This window comes from Sardina pilchardus, chromosome 22, assembly GCF_963854185.1.
Source record: "Sardina pilchardus chromosome 22, fSarPil1.1, whole genome shotgun sequence".
Lineage (NCBI taxonomy): Eukaryota > Metazoa > Chordata > Actinopteri > Clupeiformes > Clupeidae > Sardina > Sardina pilchardus.
The window spans coordinates 23,555,473-23,578,493 of NC_085015.1; the positions used below are offsets into that span (position 1 = coordinate 23,555,473).

General features: G+C 43.3%; 2 protein-coding genes and 1 long non-coding RNA gene across 5 annotated transcripts; 1 reads left to right on the top strand and 2 right to left on the bottom strand.

The window, feature by feature from the left end:
* Positions 1 to 302: 302 nt before the first annotated feature.
* LOC134070328 (uncharacterized) lies at positions 303 to 1,589 on the top strand. The gene is made up of 5 exons (XR_009936920.1): positions 303 to 378; positions 496 to 581; positions 783 to 900; positions 1,128 to 1,204; positions 1,498 to 1,589. It is a non-coding gene; the product is annotated as an uncharacterized LOC134070328 (long non-coding RNA).
* tmem106a (transmembrane protein 106A) lies at positions 1,363 to 8,227 on the bottom strand. Its single transcript, XM_062526643.1, has 8 exons — positions 8,108 to 8,227; positions 6,914 to 7,120; positions 6,732 to 6,795; positions 6,297 to 6,450; positions 5,769 to 5,909; positions 5,608 to 5,651; positions 5,258 to 5,311; positions 1,363 to 2,450 (listed from the first exon to the last, which is right to left on the bottom strand). Exons 2-8 carry the CDS (start codon positions 7,071 to 7,073, stop codon positions 2,345 to 2,347), a joined length of 723 nt encoding a protein of 240 aa, XP_062382627.1. The 5' UTR covers positions 7,074 to 7,120; positions 8,108 to 8,227; the 3' UTR covers positions 1,363 to 2,344.
* Positions 8,228 to 8,370: 143 nt separating this feature from the next.
* nbr1a (NBR1 autophagy cargo receptor a) lies at positions 8,371 to 22,942 on the bottom strand. Of its 3 annotated transcripts, none has more exons than XM_062525615.1 (21): positions 22,729 to 22,942; positions 22,164 to 22,226; positions 22,022 to 22,040; positions 21,793 to 21,815; positions 21,447 to 21,629; positions 20,295 to 20,372; positions 19,827 to 20,050; positions 19,354 to 19,473; positions 18,527 to 18,778; positions 17,921 to 18,080; positions 17,207 to 17,467; positions 16,555 to 16,686; positions 16,346 to 16,421; positions 16,123 to 16,233; positions 15,612 to 15,833; positions 15,176 to 15,298; positions 14,357 to 14,891; positions 13,811 to 13,896; positions 13,270 to 13,354; positions 12,069 to 12,171; positions 8,371 to 10,963 (listed from the first exon to the last, which is right to left on the bottom strand). In XM_062525615.1, the coding sequence occupies exons 1-21, from the start codon at positions 22,828 to 22,830 to the stop codon at positions 10,778 to 10,780; spliced, it is 3,144 nt and encodes a 1,047-aa protein (XP_062381599.1). In that variant the 5' UTR covers positions 22,831 to 22,942; the 3' UTR covers positions 8,371 to 10,777. The 3 variants fall into 3 exon arrangements, with proteins under 3 accessions (XP_062381599.1, XP_062381600.1, XP_062381598.1); XM_062525616.1 differs by having other exon boundaries at positions 15,612 to 15,776; positions 16,543 to 16,686; XM_062525614.1 differs by having other exon boundaries at positions 16,543 to 16,686.
* Between the last annotated feature and the right edge of the window lie 79 nt (positions 22,943 to 23,021).

Below are 23,021 nucleotides of genomic sequence, written 5' to 3' on the forward strand. Positions count from 1 at the left end.
TTTTGACTCTCCATGGAACCATCCAGAGATTTGAACCATTTAAGCACTTTTATTTATTAATGTGTGTAATGAGTGTAGGCTTACCAACTTTCAAATCATTTTTTATCATTAGTTTTTTAATTATTGATTTAATTATTGTATTGCTGTATTTCATAAGTTGCTTTGAACAAAAGTGTCCATAAACATAAACAAAGTAGAATGTCTTCTTCCTCTGGGAAACTTTTGGTGTGTCTATATCTATTATGATCAAAGCACTATTATTGCATCATAGAAGCTCTCGACAAACATAAATTGTGTGGCTAGGTCTACAACAGGCAGAGCTCCCTAACAGGCTTTGGTGGTTGTGTGGTTCACCGCAGAGAGTTTCAATTAGGGCAGGTATGGTGGCATTTATCTTTCATTCTGTTTCCAAGGCGTGCATGAATTGTTGTTGATTTGACTAGTCTGTGTGATTTCATATGTCTAGTGTTAATCTCTTTCATAATTAAAACACAGGACAGTGCAGAATGTCAGCAATGCATTGGGAGGCACGGCGCCGGCAGTTTGTTGTGGCTCACAGGTTGTGCACCCATATGAACAAGGTAGGCCCTTGAGTTCTATTATAGACAATAATCTTGTGTGGCTAATACAGTATATAGGTTATTTAATATATTGTTTTATCTTGTGAATCTATGTCTTGTGATTTTTATCATATAAACACACACACACACACACACACACCATGATGTTGTCACTGTAATTCTAATTGAGCACATTATCATCCTCTTGAAACACACAACCAGACCAAGGAAAACCCAAATCCTGAACAACAGGAGACAGCAAAGGAAGAGCCTGTTGTACCTCAACAGCCAAATCCTCTTGCCATGGCAGGCGAAGAGGAAACTCGCCACATGACTAAAGGTTCTTTAGAATTTGCATCTCTTACATAAAATGTTTGTTTTGAATTTGTATACCTAAGTTGGGAAATGAAGATGGTAAACCACTGTACAAATGGAAAATCTGTCATATACTTGTACATGTTGGGATTAAACTGTTACTTATAATGTGGTACATGAGTTTTCCTTCTAGCTGTATTGGGAAGAATGGGGTAAAAAGAAAATAAAACGTTGTCTTTTTTTCCCCTACAGACTTCAGTGAGAATAATTCCACCACCACAAAGGCTAAAAGAAAACGCTACAGTGCCAAGATTGACAATAGATACACTGTAAGCCTTTCATTTTCGCTCAGTATTTAAAAAAACTACAGACCTGATGCTTCTATGAGAATTAACTTCATGACAACACCATAGCACTGACAACCAGGCATTAGAAATTACATACTGTACTGTACTGACTTTTTACAATTCACACACTCATACATTAGTCACGATTGAAAGACATTTATTCAGAAAACACTGGACATTCAGATAAAGTGCGCAAACACAATAGGCAACAAATACCTTACAAAAACATACTGACACTGAAACTCTCCCTGCGTGACGCTTTTTTTGTGCTTCAGTCCATACAGTATGCCCAGCAGTGGTGACATCCGAGTAGTTCAACCTTCACTCTACTCTGAGAGCAACATTCCATCCTTTCAAACGCTCCAACTTGTCCATCAAATGGCGTCAGCATGCAACAAACAATTAAGACAAATAAAATCAAAACCTTCTCTTCTGTCTCATTCATAGAATTGAGAAAAAAATAACTGTATAACTGGTATTGTATGCCAGTGACCACAGCCCCTTTTCTTCTTTTTTTTCCCTCTTGAAAAATTTGGTTTCAACATTCTATTTGGTAGGATTGTCAGAGAAGTCTACTGTCTAGGGTCGATATAACGATAACACTAAAAAAGTATCGTCCTCGTAAAAATGAATAAAATCCACACATAAACTATAGAAACAACAACATGACAACATGAATAACTATATCATCAGGGATCACTTTCAAAGCGATTTTGAGAATGATAAAAAGCTGACAGCCAATCAGAACTCATCACATTATTCAACACGAGGAGAGACTTTCCTTATCATTGTTTCAGTGTGGATGCTTTTATCATTATAGTTATAGTTATAGTTATCTTTATACTTATCGTTCCTGGTTTGAACGACCCTTCACATTGTATTAATGAACAGTATTTTTTTTCATCTTTGCTGCTTAACATAAATCTCTATATCTTACAGCTGTAAACAGTAAAATAAAGTGGAGGAAAGTTGTGAAATACAATGTGACAACACCCACAGTAGTAATGTTGTTGTAATCTCAGAAGGGTAAATTCCTCCTTCACAGTGTTCTGTTTTTTATATAACTAATGGATAAACCAGCCATTAGCAATCTTTTCCTCACAAACCCTACTGGTCAGCCTCTCAAGTCAGGTGAGGGACTGTGTTGTTGGTTCCACAGTCAATGTACTGAAATGTGTCAATGGACAGCTGTTCAGAATGACCCAGGTAGAACACTTTCATAGTCATCCTGTAGAAGAGGAGAGAACGCAATGTTATGTCATCCACCATAAAAAATCAACTTGGGAGTCGGGCCATGCATCCCGTGCTGACGGCATTTTTACAAGAATACGTGACGGGTGAAGTTACAATTTTACAGGATCTCAAGGTTTACTACTTAACGGCATTATATGGTTTGTGAAGACCACAAAAAAACTTTCACCACAGTAGGCATTAAAGAACAAAGGCACTTAGAGGCGGAAGGAAAGAGGCACATGATCCCAGGAGGGATCCTCAACTCTGATGCTGCGCTAGCCTGTGTGGGGATCATAAACAGCCCTTCAGTGCCACAGCCCCACTCAGTGAAAAGGTCTGGTTTCTGACCCATGGGACACTGGTGGTGGAGTTCCACTCATTGTCCACGCCCTGTGTTGCTGATCAGAGTGGTGAGTCACGCTTATACAGTGGTTCCACATTTATTGGTAGTAAATTGCCAGTCGGAAAACGTCTGTCTAGCATTAGTTCAAAGTATTTCTGAGAATTCCTGAAAAGTCCATGTTCAGCCGAAGGCGGAGGCAACCTTGTGAATAACCAGTGAATGGTAAATTGCATATTAGGGCCTGAATTAAAGATCTGCTGTTTACGGCTTACTATTAGGATACAATTCCCAGGGAATGAACTATAAAGTCGAAAATCGTTTTCAGGAATTAAGTTCAACCAAAAGCATTATCCAGTTGATCCGTTACACTAGCTAAATCGCCTGGGAAGGTGCCCATGAAATCAATATGGCTTGAAAGTTGTTATTATGTTACTGTTGTTAACTATGTTAGTTATTGTTATCTATTGTTATCTTTTTACCATAACTTATTTACTATTCCCCCATTTAGTCATTGTTTATTTTCATTAGCTTTGCTTATATTGATACTGTTTATTGTTTATGTTGCTATTCTCTTTAGTCGCCACTATAGTCTGATCAACTGCTAAATTTAATAATTGTATCATTTTTGTTTGTATGTCGCTTTGGACAAAGGCGTCTGCTATGCAACATAAGCGTAACCGTCACCGTAACCGTAAATAAAAGGAGGTATTATTGGTAGTAAGTAAAAAGAGGTATTACAAAAATAACTTTTTGGCTCTCTTGGTCTCACAATGAAAAAAAAAGAGGAAAAGCGAAGCAAATTAATTCAGAAACAAAAACATCCCATAAAGAAACACATATTTTTTAACAAAAAAGACAAGTGCCACTATTATTGGCACCCCTCCATTTAATACTTCTGTTAAACCTCCCTCTGACAATAAGACATCTTGTAATCTTCTAAGTTTGTGTTCAGTAAACAATTATTGTGTTGATATGGACATGTGCTTCCCCTTAGGGATCAATAAAGTATCTATCTATCTATCTAATCCAATCATGACCCACTTTTAGTATCTTGGCAGAGATTGACAGATTTTCATTGAATATGTTGAAGTTCTTCTTGAAGTTCATGACACCATGCACCCTAATGACATTCCCAGGCCCTTAGGAATAAAAATAGGCCCACAATATCTCAGATCCTCCTCCATAATTAGCATTAGGCACGTGGCTCTTTTTAGTTGAGTCATTCTTCTATGTACTCCAAACCTACGTGTTTAGGAGCAGTGGCACAATCTGTTCGAGTAAGTTTCAAGTGAGTTACATTTCCAGTTGAATGGACATTTTCAATTATTGTTTTAACTGTAAATGTCAAATCAAACTACATTTGGAGACGAGGTTTGGATGGTTAGGGAAGATAAAAAAACATATAAAACACAATAAAGAGGTGTTTCACTGAGCAACAGGAGCATCCAGAGAGCAGAATATATGGGGTGAACCAACTAATTACTGGCCCATGTGTTTAAAACCACATGACATTATGTCATAGATGTGATGTAGCTAGAAGTTTGCAGGTGTGCAGTCAAGCACCACCACATAAAAAGCAGAAGCTGTTCAAATAAACACATTTGGTCATTTTCGACTTACTTTTTATAGCCATTCCCTGATTTACAAACGGACTTTCCTTTCATTTGAGTTTAGTGTACTTTGTTGTCTTTCCCATGCTGAAAAATTACTGAGGTATTAAACCTTTGTATCGCTTTATTTTCATACCTTAGTGAAAAAGGAACTCATGGATAATTGCTGGAAGTTTACAGACACCTTAAAAAGATTATCTAGGGGTGCCAATAAATGGCATACATGTATGTGTTTTTGTTAAATATTCATTTCTTAATGAGATGTACCCTTTTCCCAGGATAGATTTGCTTCCCTTCAAGGTTGGATTCTCCCTCATTGTATTCATTGTGAGATTATGATCATCAGAGGATGTTTTTTTCATATATATATATATATATCTGTTTTTAGTTCACTTTACCAGAGGTGCGTAAATGTGGAGGATACTGTGTATAAGACACATTGGTACACTTTTAAAACATGGCATTTTAGGGAAGTTTCGCCATTAGTTGACTATATAATAATACGGCAAATTAGTTGATTTTATTTTAGGTTAAAGTTGAGTAATGTACACTAAAAAACATCCACTGGGCAGATCATCCAATGGAGAATAGCCATGACATAATCATATGGTCTAGGCAAAACATGTCTCAGTAAATGTGTGACTGGAATCACTCAAAGTCTGTTACTGAAAAACAATCCTCCTCCCCTGAACCTATAGATTTCTGGGTCAACGTAGAGCGTCCAGGGCAAAGGTCTCTGGGCCACGGAGGAGCATGTCAGCAAAAAGCTCACTGTGTGTGCATGAGAGAGAGAGAGAGAATTGCTTTCCTTTACATTGTAAGCAAAACATGATATGGCACAATACTCACTGCAAGTGAAGGAATAAGGTGTGTATTCGGTAAGAGGGGGACTTGCAGTAACCACTGTGGATACAAAGGTAGCATACTTAATTCAAAGTAAAAACAAAAGCTTAAAACTTCACAAGAATGTATCTGCTCCTGACCCCCAATGGGCACATTTAAGGTGATGGGTGTTATAAACAAATGGGTTTATTCCATTTGAGAATACAAGAAAAAACTGGCGCATTTCCGGCGAGACAAAGCTTGGGGATCAATAAAGTGTCTATCTATCTATCTATCTATCTATCTATCGATCTATCTATCTATCTATCTGATTTGAATAAGCATGAAAATGCACCTCATATGCAAATAATACTTACTTTAGGCCAACGTCCTCTATAGATATTGGTACCTCGACAGTGATCTAGACAAGTCAGAGGAGAAAGACACATTGACAAATTGAAATACAATGCCATCATCACATTCCTCATTTTGACAGTCAGGAAATTATAAAATGATAAAAAAATATGATCAGACTTACCGGTTTTTGAGAGCGTGGATGCACTGTGGTCACGTTGGAGATCTTTATCTTGCCCACAACAGTGTCCCATATCAGCGCCTGCAGATCCATGTCATGAGCCTGAACACTCACAAAGTTTTCATTGGTGATGTTGAGGACATTCTGGAAAAAATGCAGGGAAATTATGTGTACAGGTCAATATGCTGGCAATGGGTGTGTGCATGGTTTGTATTCAAATTCTGTGGAAATGAGAAACATTCAATCATATTCATAGCTACTACTACTTTTGTGACAAATGGGCATCAAAGTGTCAAAAGTACTCTGAAGGACATCTTGTACAGAAAGTCTAAACATGTCTTTCAAACCCTAAAACATGTCCTTCACAAAAGGCATAAACCATAAATGCCATAACCATTTATTGTGCCTGTATTACAATTGTAATACATTCATTATGTTTTGTTATAGTCACTGCAGTGCAGGTTTCATTCTATTCTTTTAGTTTATTCATTCAGTATTTGTTGCAATATAAGGGTCATGCAGATGACTCACAGTGACTTTCATTTCAACTGTGCTGGGAGTGAAGAACACCAGCACAGATTTGTTGATGACTGGAGACAGAGTCATGCTCCGTGGGAAGAGGAAGAATAGGATCAACGAACAGGTCAAGAGGCACACCGCCACCGATATGCATACGTACAGCTTTCTGTGAAGGAAATAGCATAACATCTTAACTCCAGCAAATTAGATGTACGCTACATGGCTGGACAGCTGACACTTTTACAGGAATGGTGGACTTTGGCTTGCAGTAAATGTATAATTGAAGATTCCCTGAGTTCCTGGGACACACAGTCACATGACATAGCTCACAAACTGGGACTGCAGTTTGTCCCTGGCAGCCAAGCAAGAAGCGCATTATTGTTCCTAAGTGTGAGGGAGAGGAGAGAGTGACAGCGTATACGTTGAAGTGGTGGAAGCGAGACTTACGTGTGTCTCGGTTTCAGTCTTTGGTCACTGCAGGGAATCACCGCGACTAGCTGGGTTTCCTGACCTAAAAAAAAAAACATGCCAAATGAACGCCAAAGACATGCGCCAAAATCTCACAACAAAAACAAACTCACACCAGACTGCAGTGAAACTGGTCTCAATTGTCACCAAGAGTAGCCTACCTCTTGGGATGCGCCCCGTTCCTTGACACGTAGGACAGGTGTCGCCAGCAGGGTCCGACAAGCTGCCATACTCCCGCCACCTGGACTGCCTCCGCTTGTCTTTGCTGATGAGGAGGTCCTGGTCCGGTTGGAGGGAACCTCCATTCCCTACTGAGACCATGACTCACTGACACCCCTCACCCTCTGATTGGGACAAAGCAGGCCCAGCTGTATGTGGTCATAGCAAAAAATCTGATCATCCATAGTGCACAACTCCACACAGTGCATTTCATTTATTACTAGGCTATAAGTTGGCCAACCCGGTACACTCTACATCATACAAAACATTAGCAAATCTAGAATGCATTTGGAGCAAAGAAACTAAAGAGGCTAGATTCACATAATGAGTTTGTAAACACAATGCATTTCATTGATTACTAGGCTGTATTGACTCCAAGTTGGCCAATTTTAGAGTCTGTACACACTATATCATACAATAGCAAATCTAGAAAGTATTTGGAGCAAAGAAACTACAGACTGTAGATTCACATGATGATTTATACACAGTTGACATTTAACCTAACCTGTTCCATCATGTAATGTCAGCTGTGTTACAAAATCATCATATGAATCTAGTCTCTTCAGTTTCTTTGCTCCAAATACTTTCTAGATTTCCTAATATTTTGTATGAGTGTGTAGGTCTACCGACTGTAAAATTGGCCAACCTAGAGTCAATAGCCTGTATAGCCTAGTAATATGTTAATTATCTCATTAAGGGATTCCACAGTAAACTGTGATGAATTCCAACTGGAGAAACATTCCGTATAGTCGTTACATTGACTCACTTTTAACACCTTCACAGGAAACTATAGCCTACCACACGTCAATGACTGCGCAAGTTGAAGAAGGCTCAAGATAAGTGTGAATGCAAAAGCTATTTTAAGGCATCTCGGCAAAACGACAGATAGGCCTAAGCATAATTCATAGCCTAATTAGAACCATATGATTTCACATCAGTCCTAGATTCCATTAGACTACCAGATGGCGTCTAATTTCTCACTGGTGAACAAACTTTTAACTGGAGAAAATAGTTGGTAAGAGAAGGACACTATCGAAACATGACTTCTAAATAATTACTTTTTAAAAGTAACGCTTTAACCTGTATAGCAACAAAATCTCTGCGCATAGACGCCAAATGTTGTGAAAGTTTCTTACCTTCTTCTATCACCATGTGTATGTCCCAAAACGTTCTGAACAAGACAACAGTGAAACATCTGCTTTGGTCAGACGACAAAGGCGGACCTGCCCACCATCAGAAAACTAATCAAATGCAAGCCGCGCAACTACTTCCTTCTTTATAGATTGTATAACCTATGGACGTCTCAATACCGCCACACAGTGGTAATGGTAAGTAGGACATGCTGTTCTGAAGCCCCATTAGTTGTAGGCCAACTAAATAAAGGACAGGAGGAAATGAGGAGTAGCAGTTTTGACATACTTTATTTCTTCAACCAGTTATTTACAGTGTGGTAAAGCAAATATAACATAAACAGCATTACTAAAAATATAATGACTTCCTTGAAGAATAGTTAATAGCTTTGGGGTCTCCACTTTTTTATTTAAGAAACAAGAGGCATAACCAGCTCCAGTGTTCATCAATAATCTGGTGAGCTAAAAACAGCAGTTACACTCTGTTTCCTGGTACAACCTGTCTGTTATCTTGCTGAACCTGTTACAGCACAGCCTGAATCCAAGTGACAACCACATTATTTCTAAGCAGAAGGCAAACACAATTAAACGTGCCAAGTTCAGAATGAAAAACACAAGATGCACTTTGTCAAATGCATTTCGCCTTTAGGCCTAGGCCAAACAAACAGAAGTTCTGTCTCTACTCATGACCAGCCACGTTATCTATAGAAATGTAAGCTCACGTTTTCACTGTAGGCTATTCATCATCACAAATATGCCATTTCACGTCTAATTTCTGAACAAAAGGCAAAAATCGAGGGAGAGAGAAACGGCCGACCTCCCCGTTGTCGGTGCACAACAACACAAGAAGCACGATTTTTTTTAGAAAAAACAGAGAGAGAGAGAGCACAAGGATATTTCTGTACGTTTCAGGTCCCCTCTCGTGGAAGGGGAAGTGAGACTTCAGCTGAGCAGAGGGAAAACCAGTGTCTGCACGGGCCGCGCTTTCAAAACACATTCCAAATAATGTCGGCTCAGCAGAGTCATGTATGGGCTCAGATTTATCTATAGGCTTACGGTTAAGAACTGGGATTTGACACTGGCTTTATGGGCAGTTATGGTCAAAGCACTGGTTTCATATAGGTCAGACATGGGAAAAAAAGGACAGAAGTACTTCATCAGATTGGCATGAAAATAAAATTTGGAAATACATTTAACAAATGCAATTAATGACTTTTTGCTGCTCTTGTACACTACATTCTTTTCACTATAAAACATAACAAGATTGGCTTATCTTTTAAAAAAAAGCAAAATAAAAAATAAAAAAGTAACGTGTATAGATCAAAACACCCCTCTCTGATGCACAGTCATTCGATTGTGGAGAATTTCTATAAAGGTCAACAGCATGAAAGGGTGTTCTCATCATTGCAATTTGATTTCACTCTACTGGAATGTTGGAGGGATTCTATGCTGTCACAGGGAAAAAGGGTAACGGTGGACCTCAAGCAAAGGAAACATCTGCATTATAGTAACTTTAGTGTGACACATTGCAGGCAAAGTGTATCTCATTTTAATGCTGCCATCTTTAACATCATCCATTCTAAACTGCCACAGTGCAAATGTCACAAATACATTCTATAAGGTTTCAATTTTCATTTACTTTTCATGTTCTTTTTTTTAACATTGCATGCTTCTGCATTGAAGTCCTTCAGTGTCTGCAGAGAGCAACACAATTTTATTGAAAACGCAAAACAAAAAAACAAAAAAAAAATCAGCACAGTCATTAGTGTCCTATGCATTGTATACTGTGTCTTCAGGTATAGGTTTTATAATCTGAGTTTTGTAAACGTATGTATCACTTGACTTTCCTACTACTGTGGCAGATGCAGACTAGGAGAGGGGAGAGAGTCGGCCTAGGAGTCCCACGGGAGGTAAGCACACGAGCTCACATGAGGGCAATTCTCTCATCACCCTGTTTTGTCAGAAGTCTTTCTTTAGCACAGACACATGCCCCGAAAGAATTTACTAAGGTACTGTTTTGGACAGACACACACACGCACTCACTCTCACACACACACACACACACACACACACACACACACACACACACATACACATCCACACACAATCCAACAGGACAGGCTTTGATGTCGGTTTGAAGGAAAAGACACAGAGTACTATTGGTACAGGGTATTTTAGACCACAAACCTGGATTTTGCCAAAACAAAGAACAAATTCTTGTGTATCTTTGTCTTTCACTCCTCTGTCAAAGTTTCATTTCCCCCATCTCCTTCCTATCACCACTTGAATACAGACATTTGGCTAGTTTTTTAGCCACCATAAGTTGAAGTGGGAGCACCTTTCCTCCCTCACTGACTCCTCCCACACCCTGCCCTAGTCTACCACTGTATGATCAAAAGCTGAAGATGGGTCTGCTCATTTTACAGAAAACTCAATCCGCTGTTCATTTAAACACACCTCTTGCGTGAAGAGCCCCAATAATATCTTCCAGTACACATCTTAGCATGCCAAAACCACAAACAAACCCAGCACCCTCTTCACAAAAGTTTCTTATGTTTAAAAAAAAAAGAAAAAGAAAAAAGACTGAAGCCGAATGTTCTGATGAGCCCGCGGCAGGTGAACCGCAGGCTGGCCGGTCGGTCGGGTACCACGGCGCGGTCGTCCACCCTCTTTTCCTCAGTGCCGTGTGGCGTACCACTCGTTGTCGTTGAGCTGCACCAGCTCGTTGACCACGTCCAGGAGGTTGTGGCGGTGCTTGAGGAGGAGCCGCTGGTTGAGGGCGGCGTCGCAGAAGCCCATCTCCTGCAGCACGGCCTGCATGGACGCGGCCTCGCACGCCGGATCCTCCGCCACCACCGCGCGCTGCGGTTAGCATGAGACGCAGGTTAGCACGCAGAATATACACGGACACAACATGTGCTAAATAAACTATAGGCAATAATGTGAATGCGGCATGTACAATACAATAACATCAAGTTAGCTAAAGCAATAGGGTTTCAATAGGTATCAATCAGTTGTATTGTTTTATAAAAAATATGAAGTAGAAACATTGTTTCTGCTTTCATAGGGAAAACTGCCTATATTTTCCATTTAATTGTGTCAAACATGTTGTGTATACATTGATACATACACAACATATATATATATATATATATATATATATATATACATACATACACACACACATCTCATTTTATTAGCCGTTATCACTGTTGCCAGATGGGTTCTACACATATACTTGGCACTGACTGGAAAAGGAAACGAATGTAAAGGGGGAAATGTAGGTGAAAGGTTGTAGTCAGTTGGCTCAGTGAAAAACCGAGAAAACAATTTTCACCGACAGAACAATGAGAGGTATTTCAGATGACGCACGCTGGTGGAGAACAAGCATTATCTCTTAGCCACTCACACATACCTCAGAACCTATCTCTAGTGACTTTCTGCTTTATCACAATTTCAGTTCTTTTAACCTGGAGATTAGTATACATGTGATACTAGTATACATATTGAGTGTGTGTGTGTGTGTGTGTGTGTGTGTGTCTGTGTGTGTCTGTGTGTGTGTGTCTGTGTGTGTCTGTGTGTGTCTGTGTGTGTGTGTGTGTCTGTGTGTGTCTGTGTGTGTCTGTGTGTGTGTGTGTGTGTGTGTGTGTGTGTGTGTGTGTGTGTGTGCGAGCGTGCGTGTGTGTGCGAGCGTGCGTGTGTGTGTGTGTGTGTGTCTGTGTGTGTCTGTGTGTGTCTGTGTGTGTCTGTGTGTGTGCGCGAGTGTGCGTGTGTGCGTGTGTGTGTGCATGTGTGTGTGTGTGTGTGTGTGTGTGTGTGTGTGTGTGTCTGTGTGTGTGTGTGTGTGTCTGTGTGTCTGTGTGTCTGTGTGTCTGTGTGTCTGTGTGTCTGTGTGTGCGCGAGTGTGCGTGTGTGTGTATGTGTGTGTGTGTGTGTGTGTGTGTGTGAGAGAGAGAGAGTGAAGCACCTGTGTGGAGCTGCTCTGTCCAGTGAAGAGGGCCTTGTAGGCGGACGCCGCCACGGACAGCGCTCCCTTCACCAGCCCCTCCGTGATGCCCCGGTGACGCACCCTGAGAAAACAGACACAAACCACCGGGTCACTGTCTCGCACCACCACCCTTCACCTCATCTCCCTCCACCCATCAGCCTCACACAGCCACTGGCTTACGCCGTGGAAGCTCACGTCTCATGCTGAACGGGGTCAATCACAAAGTCAAGGCTGACACAGACAGTTGAAAGTGTTATAAACGCAACCATTTCAATGTTAGTGTTACAGTTTCGGTGACAGTGTGGTGTCTGGGTGTATGGGGGCCGTAGGAGCAGGACGCCCTTATAGGGTGAGATAGGAGCACCACGGCACACAAAGCAGAAGTGTACATTCAAGTTTCACATGCGTCCACCTCAGAGGCACTTCCTGTGGAACGTATTGCAAACATACAGCACAACGTACACCATACACAAACGCACACACAAGTGTGTACACACACACACACACACACACACACACACACACACACACACACACACACACACACACACATACAGTACTGTACACACACACACTAGAGAGTGGACACACTCTTGCATGCAACTCAAATGGTGCTGTAGATCTTATCCACTACTCCTAGTGTGCATCACTCACTGTAAAAAGTATCCTTTAAAAGACATTTCTTTGCATCTGTTGAGGGAAATAATTAAAAACATAACTTCACAACTGACTTTTTAGAGAACACCATCTTATCCAAAAGTGACCTCAAGGACGCTTACATGCTTATTCACAAGGCCAAACAACCCTTGAAAACTCAAGTGAGCGTGTATAAGCGTACCCATATAAAGAGAAGTCATCCAGTTTTTGAGTAGGTTCCTTTTTCAATAGTCACGAAATTAATGATTGTGTCAAAATGAGCACTGAGGAAGTTCTTACAAATAAATGTCCAAATTTGACACAGTGTTCAACAGTTTAACATAACATTATATAACAGTTTAACATAACGTTATACAGTATATGTGCTTGAGTGGTCCAGCTTGTAAGAGCACGAACCCCACTGATGCAAGGAGTTGCGAGTTGCAAGCAGTTGCAACTCATCTTGTTGCAAATTCAAGGTGTAAATTCGGCTGTGGATAGCGTGTGGGTGGGGGTGCGTGCATCTGTGTGTGTGTGTGTCTACCTCAGATCCTTCGAGGAGCTTTCTCGGGGGCTGTGAGGCTCGGATTCGGACCCCGGGCTGCTCAGCTCGTGCGTCGGGTTGGGCGCTGTGGACAAGAGCAGAGACGGAGAGGGTCAGTGAGTGTGCGGACGAGGCCGGCCCAAAAGGCACCACGCCGTGCCATAACCACAACGGCTCAGGGGCACAGACTGTTTTGCACTGCGGTCGGGTTTGGTTGCAGCCATTAAGCCAGCAAATGTTCCCACCGCAAACCACATCCTCCCAGTAAAACAGACAGAAGACATGCAACAAATGTGATGTAACGGTGGCCTAATAAAAGCCAACAAGTTTACAACAGTCTAGGCATGTTGTTTTTAAATCTCTCTTCTTCTGTTGTCGTCTGAGTTCGGTTCACTCTAGCATGACTATCTTTTATCTGAACTTCCTCATGATAAACTGACATTTCCTGTGAGAAGGTACGGTACACTGATATGGCAGGGAAGTTAATACGAGTACGAACAGAAAGGCTCAGTGCTAGCGTTAGCACGGGTAGCTGTCTCACCATTCAAACTGCTGTCCACCCTGTGCAGGACGTTGGTTCTTTGTCCTGTCCTTGGGATCAGGTCTGGTTCCCTCTCTTGCACCAGCCTGAAGCAAAACGCACAAACAACATCAATAACGTAAACAGCTATTGACTAATTCTTCACTTATTTTTCATTTTTTTAAGGATAAGGAAGTGTTTTGCAGACAGCACGACATTGACCTTCAGACGTGAGGAGGCGTGACAGCCGTTTCTACCCTTATGACAAACACACACTCTACTAACCTAAATAGATAAATGCATTTTTCCGTCTTCAGATTTGGACTTGGCCCCATGGCTAGACTACATGTGCAGTAAACTTCATGCGAGGACACTGCTAGATAACATTGACTAGATAGCTTCCCCACTCTCCATATGGTCGATATCATGACACACCCAGCGCTAGATAGCATTGACCTCATAACAAACATGGCCTCTACCCCATATGTCCACTCTCCATACAGCAGATATCATGACACTTCCAGTGCACCCTCCCTCCCCTGTCCTGCCCCTGTCCTGCCCCCTCACCTCTGTGCATGTCGGGGTGGGACAGGTGGGGGCACTGGGCCTGGGGCCGGCACCACCTCGGGAACGAGCGCCGGGGCATCTAAGGTCTGGGAGGCGCACAGCATGTTGGTCACGCTGCCGTGGATAGGCGACGACCTCCCTCTCCCGTCCGCCTCGCCTTCCGCCCGGTCACCTCCGTCCGGCTCCGCGTCCGACGCACGGCCGGGCTGCGGTTGGGCCGCGCCGACGACGCTGAGGCAGCTGACCGCGCCGTGCTGGGAGACGGCCGAGCTGTACATGGAGCCGGCGAGCGGGCGCGTGGTGTCGAAGCAGTCGGGCAGGATGACGGTGTAGTCCTCGGACGAGACCGACGACACCTGGCTGCTGACCTCGTCCCAGTCGCCCGTACCGGCCTCGACCTCGGCGTCGGGCTCTTCCTCCGCCCGCTCCGGCTCCACGCACATGTCCCCCGGCGGCTTCTCCTCCTCTTCCTCATCCTCACGCTCCGTCTCGCTGGGGTCAGTGTACAGGTTCTCCTCCGAAGCAACAAACCTCTCTGAGTGGACAACAGGGACAGGGTCAGTGCCTCAGGTATAATTCCTAGGATCTCAACAATTCTCAGTGACAACTGGTCAAATATTAGACAGGGCAAAATATCAACACTAAATACCTACAGTAATATAATACTTCAACTTAAAGGTAATACTGTATGGTAATACTGGCTGAATACTGTATGGAGATATTACATTTACAATTGATTTCTTATATCAAGGATACTTCATATCCCATTACTGTATGATTTCTTTATATACTGTAGCATCTGATAGATATACAACTTACCTAAGATGACTTGCTCATCTAGCACAGTCAGTTGGGGGTGGGGAGGTGGGATCTCAATTGACTTGGTGATTGGCCCCTGTGTTCTGTCACTCAACAGCAGCAGTGGTCTCTCAAGACAGGAAACTAGATTTGAAAGAGACAGAGATGAGTCAGTTCCCGAAAACATAACAGACACATCCTCAGGTCAGGAGTCAGTATGGATCCCTGCTATAGGTTGTTGAGGTCAGAAATGTACTATTCCAAATGTCCATACAGTCTGGGTTTATTCTAAACACTGAAGTAAAAACAAACACATAAAACATCTATTCTTGCACAAATCTTTTTTATGAGTGACTGAATACTGTTCAAAATAAGAGCAAAGTGGAAGTTACAGCGCTTCAAGGCAAGAATAATCCAATAAATAATAAATAGCCGTAGTCCGGCACAGAGCTCTTACCGACAGGCTTGGCGTTTCCCTGCCGTGCCCTGCGGCGGGGCCTGTGGTCCGGCTCCTCCAGGGTGAGCGAGCGGATGACCGTCTCGCACACAAACTGGGTCCCGCTGATGTCCTCGTCCGCCTCGTCATGACCGTGAGGGTCCAAGTGGTCTGGGGGCGGCACCACTTGCATGACAAGACCAGACCAACAAGAGTCCTTTAATGTACTGACCATGTAATGACCTGAAGACAGAGGATTTGATGAACATACTACAAACTGATACAAAAAATGTGAATAGTTATGCTGAATAGTTACTAACTATCTATAATGTCTAATTTAACCACAAAGGAGACAGAAAAAATAAGGCTGAAGTTGCAAGAGCACCACCTTGTGGCTAAAAGATACACATGACACAAAATGGAAAAAAAAAAAAAGAAGTCAAACTAGAGCTCAGCCTTCATAATCTCTATTGTAACTTCAACTACAGTTTTGTTTTCTGATGATGTTTTATTGGTCACATGTCTTCCTTACCTGTATGTTTCTTATCACCAGTGGGCCCAGGCTTGTCTTTGGTCAGCTCCACTCCAGGTTTGTCCAGCAGGTGTCCTCGGTGAGGGAGGGGAGACATGCAGGGGGTCATATCTGCCACGCAACAGAACAACAGACTCAGTCAGTCTCCCCCACAACACACAAACACACACACACACACACACCTAAGCTGCTCTTTAACAGTCATGCCACTGTGTGCTCTTACCGACAGGAGTGTTAGCTGGGACTTTGTCCAACTCTTGCACAATGTTTATGTCCAGCAACTCAAAGGACAGCAAATCCTGACACAATGGAAAACATTTATAGAGAGTTTGGTCAGTCCTTCAAAAGAGTCCACACAGGTCACAGTATATTTAGACCGTACATATAAACGTGCTGGGCCCCCCCTCCCCGTGACACTACCTCCAGACACACCTGTGCTGTCAGCATGTCCACCGAGGGAATGTAGTAGGGTCTTTGGGAGCCGACGGACGAGGACGCGTCCTTGGAGCTCCTGGTGGCCGGCCAGGCCAGATGCTCCTTCTCGGCGTGACCAAGGTCATCTCTCTGCGGCACACGTCACAGTGAGTCACCTCCGCACTTACGCTAATGTGACACGCTGGCAGCCGGCGACACCGACTGCGCTAGCTAGCTTGTTTCCAAAACAAAGAGCTATCTATGGATGAATCGGAGCAGAGCTGTTTGCTATGGAAACTATGAGGCATATACAACTGCTTCACTGTGTATTATGTACACAGTGGCATATTCTAAGTAACCCCTATCCACTAAACACTATTTTACACCAGCAACCCCTATCCACTAAACACTATTTTACACCAGTAATCACTATCCACTAAACACTATTTTCTGCTGACCAGCTATCAGTATTGAAGAAAATAATTAACATAAACTTGACTATGACATATTATAGTCATATATTCCATGCTGAATACCATCCTGCTAAATACCTATTAGTAAGAGTCTGTTCTGCCAGCCATTGATCATGTTGATGTTAATGTAAAAGCCAGGCTGGCCAATCACACACAGAGCAGGTGAGTCTGGCATGAAGGCAGGCGTGTCAGCTCACCGGCCTCTTGCTGTGATGTCGGGCGCCCAGCTGGCAAGCGGTGGCGGTGCCCCCGGGCACCACGATGATGCTGCACCAGACGCGGGGGCCGAACTGCTCGCCGCAGTGCGCCAGGCGCCAGTGGGAGGTGTAGGTGCCCTCCAGCAGGGGAGCCACGAACGCCACGCTCACCACGCCCACCTGGCCCGGCTGCAGGAAGGGCACCGTCACCTCCCTCTGCTCCCGCGACTCCGGGGCCAGGTTCCCCCACATGAACTTCAGCTGAGAGTCGCGGGGAGGGGGGGGGGGCGGGACCGGAGGGGTGGGGGTGACACACGGACACAAAACATGACATGGGAAACACAAACACACACACACACACAAAAACACACACACACACACACACACATACAAAGGCACAAACATAAAGACAGACATAAATGTGTAAACACATATGCACTGGCAATTTTTTGCCAGTCACATGGATTTAACAGAAATCATTAACATTACCAAGTAAGGGTAGGGCATTCCCTCATTGATTTCAGTAAATAAATATAATAGAAAAATAAGAGCTGAAATTATTTTTCAAAAATGTCAAAACTTAAAACTACTGAATCAGTGAATCACATCACTCTAGCATAGATCCCATTTTGATTTTGGTTTCTACATTACAAGCAGGCGAGAAGCGGAAGATTTAGCAATGAGAAGGTGTAGCCAAATCGCAGGGCAGTGTACCTTGGTGTCAGGCGTCCAGCTGATGTTGCCTGTGTTGTGCATCTTCCAGTATTTGATGAACTTGGTTCCTGGCTCCAGACAAGTGCCGTCTGGCAGGTTCTCGTCCAGAAACAAGGCAGTCATTGTGGGCACCAAGGTGGAGCAGGAGACCTTGGGACCCCTGGTTTGAGTGCACAGAGCATCGTGAGAATAGCTTGAGTTTTTTTTTCTTTTTTGTTCATTTTTTTTTCTTTTTCATAGCCGTTTTTTTGCTTGAAGCTCATAGCAACAAAAAAAAAATAGCTGACGCAATACATAAAGGCAGCTGGTTTCATTTGAGGTAGTAGTAGTAGTAGTAGTAGTAGTAGTAGTAGTAGTAGTAGTAGTAGCAGTAGCAGTAGCAGTAGTTCCATCCACTTTCCAGCGGTAAACTCAACTATAAACAAACAATTATGTGATTATTCTTCATACAAAAAAATGTTTTGACTGTGGTCTAGCCTGGGGTGCGTAGGCCACCCGGCCCTGTCTGACCACCCTCTCTTTCTGTCTTTCTCTTTCTCTCTCTCTCTGTCTCTCTTTCTCTCTCTCTCTCTCTCTCTCTCTCTCTCTCTTAGTGTGGGCCCTTACTCTGGACTGGTGGCCTGGGGACCGGGACCCGGTGCAGGGGCTGGGGCTGGGTCCAGGGCTGGGGCTGCGGGGACGAGGGCCAGCACGGACGGCCTGGCGCTGGAGCCGGTGGTGCCGCTCCACAGCAGGCCCCGCTTCTCCAGCCGCAGCTTCTTCTTGATCTCCTTCACCTCCGCCTTCAGCTGCCGCCGCTCCGCTTTCAGGCGCTGGCGCTCGGCCTTGCGCACCGTCCGGTCGCCGCGCCGCGGGAACCTGGGGTCAGAGGTCGAGGCAGAGAGGGGGGGCTTGTTACACCAGGGCTGGCACTTAGACCGCCTAGAGAAGCTGGTGGGCCAGAAGCAGGATGGGGCTTAAAAGCGGAGCGGAGCAGCACTGTTTTTTTTTGCCGGATTTTTTTCGTTTCCCGAGAATAACGCGTTAGCCCGCTAGGCTAAACGGCTACGGAGCCGTTAGCGGCGTAGCTAAACGCGTTATTCAGAATGTCTGGGACAGCGCACCACTACCACCTGTGTCCCGGAGCGTATGGGTTTCAAATTTGTGTCAGGACAGAATTTTTGTGTAGAGAAATAGAGGAGGATTTCCACGGAGACGTAAGGGAGGAGAAAAAAAAAAAAAACTAACTTGAGCTCTATAAAAAGTACAAGCCTATTTCTTATTTGAATGTATTGTGTGTATCATCCTGAATGTGTGGCGCATTGATGCATCAAACTGTAGTTTTTTGCCTTTCCAGAGCTTTCCGAAGACAGCGCGGGAGGCGGTCGGGTTTGGGAATGGGGAATTGAGAGTGATGACCTCCTGCACTTCTTTGGCGTCTTGGGGGGACTTGCCTGGGCTCTGGAGTCACCCCACGTTCGGGGACAGACAAGGGCGTCCGCGTCCTCTTGAGGTTGTGGCTGGGGTCGTGGCCCTGACTGCAAGGCTCACACAGAATGCAAGATGGGCACACACTACAAAGAAAATACAGTATGCAAAACACAGACGATTTGGTCATTGTCATGTTTTGCATCAACACCGAGCTCATTTGAATATGCTGTTCATGGGAATACCACATAAGGAGAATCTAAAGTGTCTGCTGACAAACAATTGATTATATACTTAACAATACTGTTAATGACCTATTATCATTTTTACTTCATATTTAATCTCATCTAGGTGAGATTTACATATCAGTATGCGTACAATATGAAAACAATTTGCTATAACTAATAATGTGTGGATATGGTGAGTTTACATAAGGGCTCCCATTCCCAACATCCCCAGAGCATCCCCCCCCAGGTCCACTCCAGAGAGGCCCACCCACCTGCACTGGTAGCCTCCCCCCGTGGCTGGTCCCTTGCAGCTGCTGCAGGTCGGGGTGCTGGAGCTGGACGTGACCCCCGTGGTGGAGCTGATGATGGGCCCCTGGGACCCAGACGACGTGCCTGGCTCCTCGGGCCGCTGCCCGGGGCCTCTGTGTGTGCAGCACTGGCCGGAGAACTCGCTGCACATCTTGTCCACCACCTCCTTCACTACCTGGTCTTTAAACTGGAAGAACGGGGACTGGTTGATACAGACCCACAACTTCTACCAGAACTATTACTGCTACTAACGAATAAAAATAACAATGACAATAACGATAATAATAATGATGGTAATACTGTTATAATTTATAATTACAGTTATATATGCTAAAGGTTAAAATTAAATGACAATACCTTCTCTATGACACATCAATAAAGAAACACACACTAGTCATTTCACTTTTCAACTCAAGAGTTTTTTATCTCACCTTGTCCATGTACGATTTGAACCATGCTGGTACTGCCTCATCTTCCACCTTGGGCCCCTTGTTTTCCTTCACTACCACCTATTGAGACCAAAAACATCCTCCATATCATCACATATGTCTGATTTATTCTGAATACTCTAAAAGGTCTTAAAGGGATATTCCGCCATTTTTGGAAATACGCTCATTTTCCACCTCCCCTCGAGCAAAACAATCGATATTTACCTAGTTCCCGTTCATCCAGCCATTCTGTGAGTCTGGCGATACAACTTTTAGCTTCAGCCTAGCATAGATCATTGAATCGGATTAGACCATTAGCTTCTCGCCTGCTAGCTTCATGTTTAAAAGTGACTAAGATTTCTGGTAATTTTCCCATTTAAAACGTGTCTCCTCTCAAGTTAAAAAGTGCAATAAGACCAACTGAAAATGAAACATGCCGTTTTTCTAGGCTGATTTGACATGGAACTACACTCTCATCTGGCGTAATAATCAAGGCAACTTGCAAACTACTGGCACTACTACTGCTTGTTGTCTATGGGGACTATTTTCAGATGCTGCGTACGATATCACTGCACCTATGGTACGTTTGCAAGTTGCCTTGATTATTACGCCAAATGAGAGTGTAGTTCCATTACAAATCAGCCTAGAAAAACGGCAGGTTTCATTTTCAGTTGGTCTTATCGCACTTTCTAACTTGAGAGGAGACACGTTTTAAATGGGAAAATTACCAGAAATCTTAGTCACTTTTAAACATGAAGCTAGCAGGCGAGAAGCTAATGGTCTAATCCGATTCAATGATCTATGCTAGGCTGAAGCTAAAAGTTGTATCGCCAGACTCACAGAATGGCTGGATGAACGGGAACAAGGTAAATATCGATTGTTTTGCTCGAGGGGAGGTGGAAAATGAGCGTATTTCCAAAAATGGCGGAATATCCCTTTAAACATAAAGTATATTGGTTGTGTCTTCATTTCAACAGCAAAATACTGTAAAACATTCTACAGCCTTTAATTCTATTCTTACTGTTACTGTACTTGTATTATTTGTATGCTATTGTTGCACTTTGAGAGAGCAAAGTTTAACCAGAGTCAAATTAATTGCTTGTTTATGCAAACCTAGCCAATAAATTCTGATTCTGAAAACACCGAATCCCTTACCGAGTCCCGCTCGGGGGTGACCTGGGTCTCCTTGTCGACTGTTTTTAGCCGGGAGGGGTACGGGGGAGCTGGTCGGTTCTCAAGCTTCAGCTCCTTCACCTCCACCTTCATGGCCCCACCTTCAGCTTGCCCTTTCATCTTGTAAACATTCATGTGGAGTTGGTTCCCCTGCTTTAGAGCGCTCTGTAGCCGATATGCCCAGAGGAGGACAGAATCAGATACCAATGTCTAGTGCGCTGTACAACACTAATACAATCAATACAATGTAATATGATCATCTACTGTTCCTGAAACTTATGGAGTAATCAGTGGCAATCATCAATTCTAAAATGTACATTCTATTTACCTTCAGTGCTTCCACATATTCCTCTGTAAAAGAAAATGAGAATGTCACACAACAATGTAAAGCAATGTTCCGATGTTGTACGTGTACATTAAGAGGAAACAGTTATGAGTCATGAGTCATAACTTAGTCATCCTCATATTCATGCATAGCCTAATCTGTGACAACAATGTTGCTTGCAATGTTGTCCCACCACTTCACAAGAGTCAACCTTTGAAACATTTCACCATACCTTGACTGTTGATAGAAACCTGAAAAACAATGGGGTTTATTTATTAATAAACTATTACCATGTTGTAACAGGTATACTATTTACAGAAAATTCATTATTCTGTAAAAGTTGTAATGTATTTGAACATTAAATTTGAGCTCACCTCCTCATTGTCTTCATCAAAATACTTTACTTGAAAGTGGCATAAGCCAATGGTACTTTTAATCTGCGATTTAAAAAAGAGTTACCATGGTGAGACACTACACATAATGTAGGACTAAAGCTTAGAGTTACTGCACAACAACTGCTTAACGCCATTTACACAATACCCTGATACATAAAGACATTATGTGACGTCATTACAAGATCCTTTGACTGGTGGCTCGACAGCAAGCCTCTTTCAGTCGCGTAAGGTAACATTACATGGGTGCAGTAAACATGGAATATTTTACTGTCAATGCGCCTGTCATGGTGATCACATATTGGCAATAGATAAGGAAGCCACAGAAAATCGTGAGGACTATTAAACGTATTTTTCCTCAACTGCGCAGCTGACATTCACTAATCCAGTATACACAATGATGAATGTCCGTTTTGAAAGTATGTATTCACCAACAATCGTCTTTGGCCTTACTGTTTACTTAGGCCTTGAAATAGGCCTGCAGGGACAGCGACTGCAAACATCCCCGACAACGCTAGGTTGTGACGCTGGCCATAGGCCTACTTACCCAGGCCTCCACAGATTCCCACTGTGCTTTCTCCGAGTCCGCAACGGGAAACTTCCTCACATTCCCCCTGAAATTGACTTTGATGGTGACAGGAAAGCCCATGGCTGTTGGCCACGCTTAATGGAGAGGTATCATTTAATGCTGAGTGTATTTTGTGTCCGCGATGAAATACGTTCCTCCGTCCGCAAGTCTTTTCCTTGTTTACATGGCCGTCTGAGCTGCACACTGACACTCCCCCTCAACCATGTCACGTGTTGTTGGAAACTGTTCAACCCCCAATCAGAATAGTTCAT

Excerpts from the sequence above, each read along its gene's own strand:
- nbr1a (XM_062525614.1), bottom strand. The coding sequence starts at position 22,830 with ATGGGCTTTCCTGTCACCATCAAAGTCAATTTCAGGGGGAATGTGAGG. Across the intron at positions 21,630-21,792 it reads AATATGTGGAAGCACTGAAG|AGCGCTCTAAAGCAGGGGAA; the intron begins GTAAATAGAATG and ends TATCGGCTACAG. Across the intron at positions 18,779-19,353 it reads GGGGTGACTCCAGAGCCCAG|GTTCCCGCGGCGCGGCGACC; the intron begins GCAAGTCCCCCC and ends CTCTGACCCCAG.
- tmem106a (XM_062526643.1), bottom strand. The coding sequence starts at position 7,073 with ATGGTCTCAGTAGGGAATGGAGGTTCCCTCCAACCGGACCAGGACCTC. Across the intron at positions 6,451-6,731 it reads AGACTGAAACCGAGACACAC|AAAGCTGTACGTATGCATAT; the intron begins GTAAGTCTCGCT and ends TTTCCTTCACAG. Across the intron at positions 5,910-6,296 it reads CAGTTGAAATGAAAGTCACT|AATGTCCTCAACATCACCAA; the intron begins GTGAGTCATCTG and ends CATTTTTTCCAG.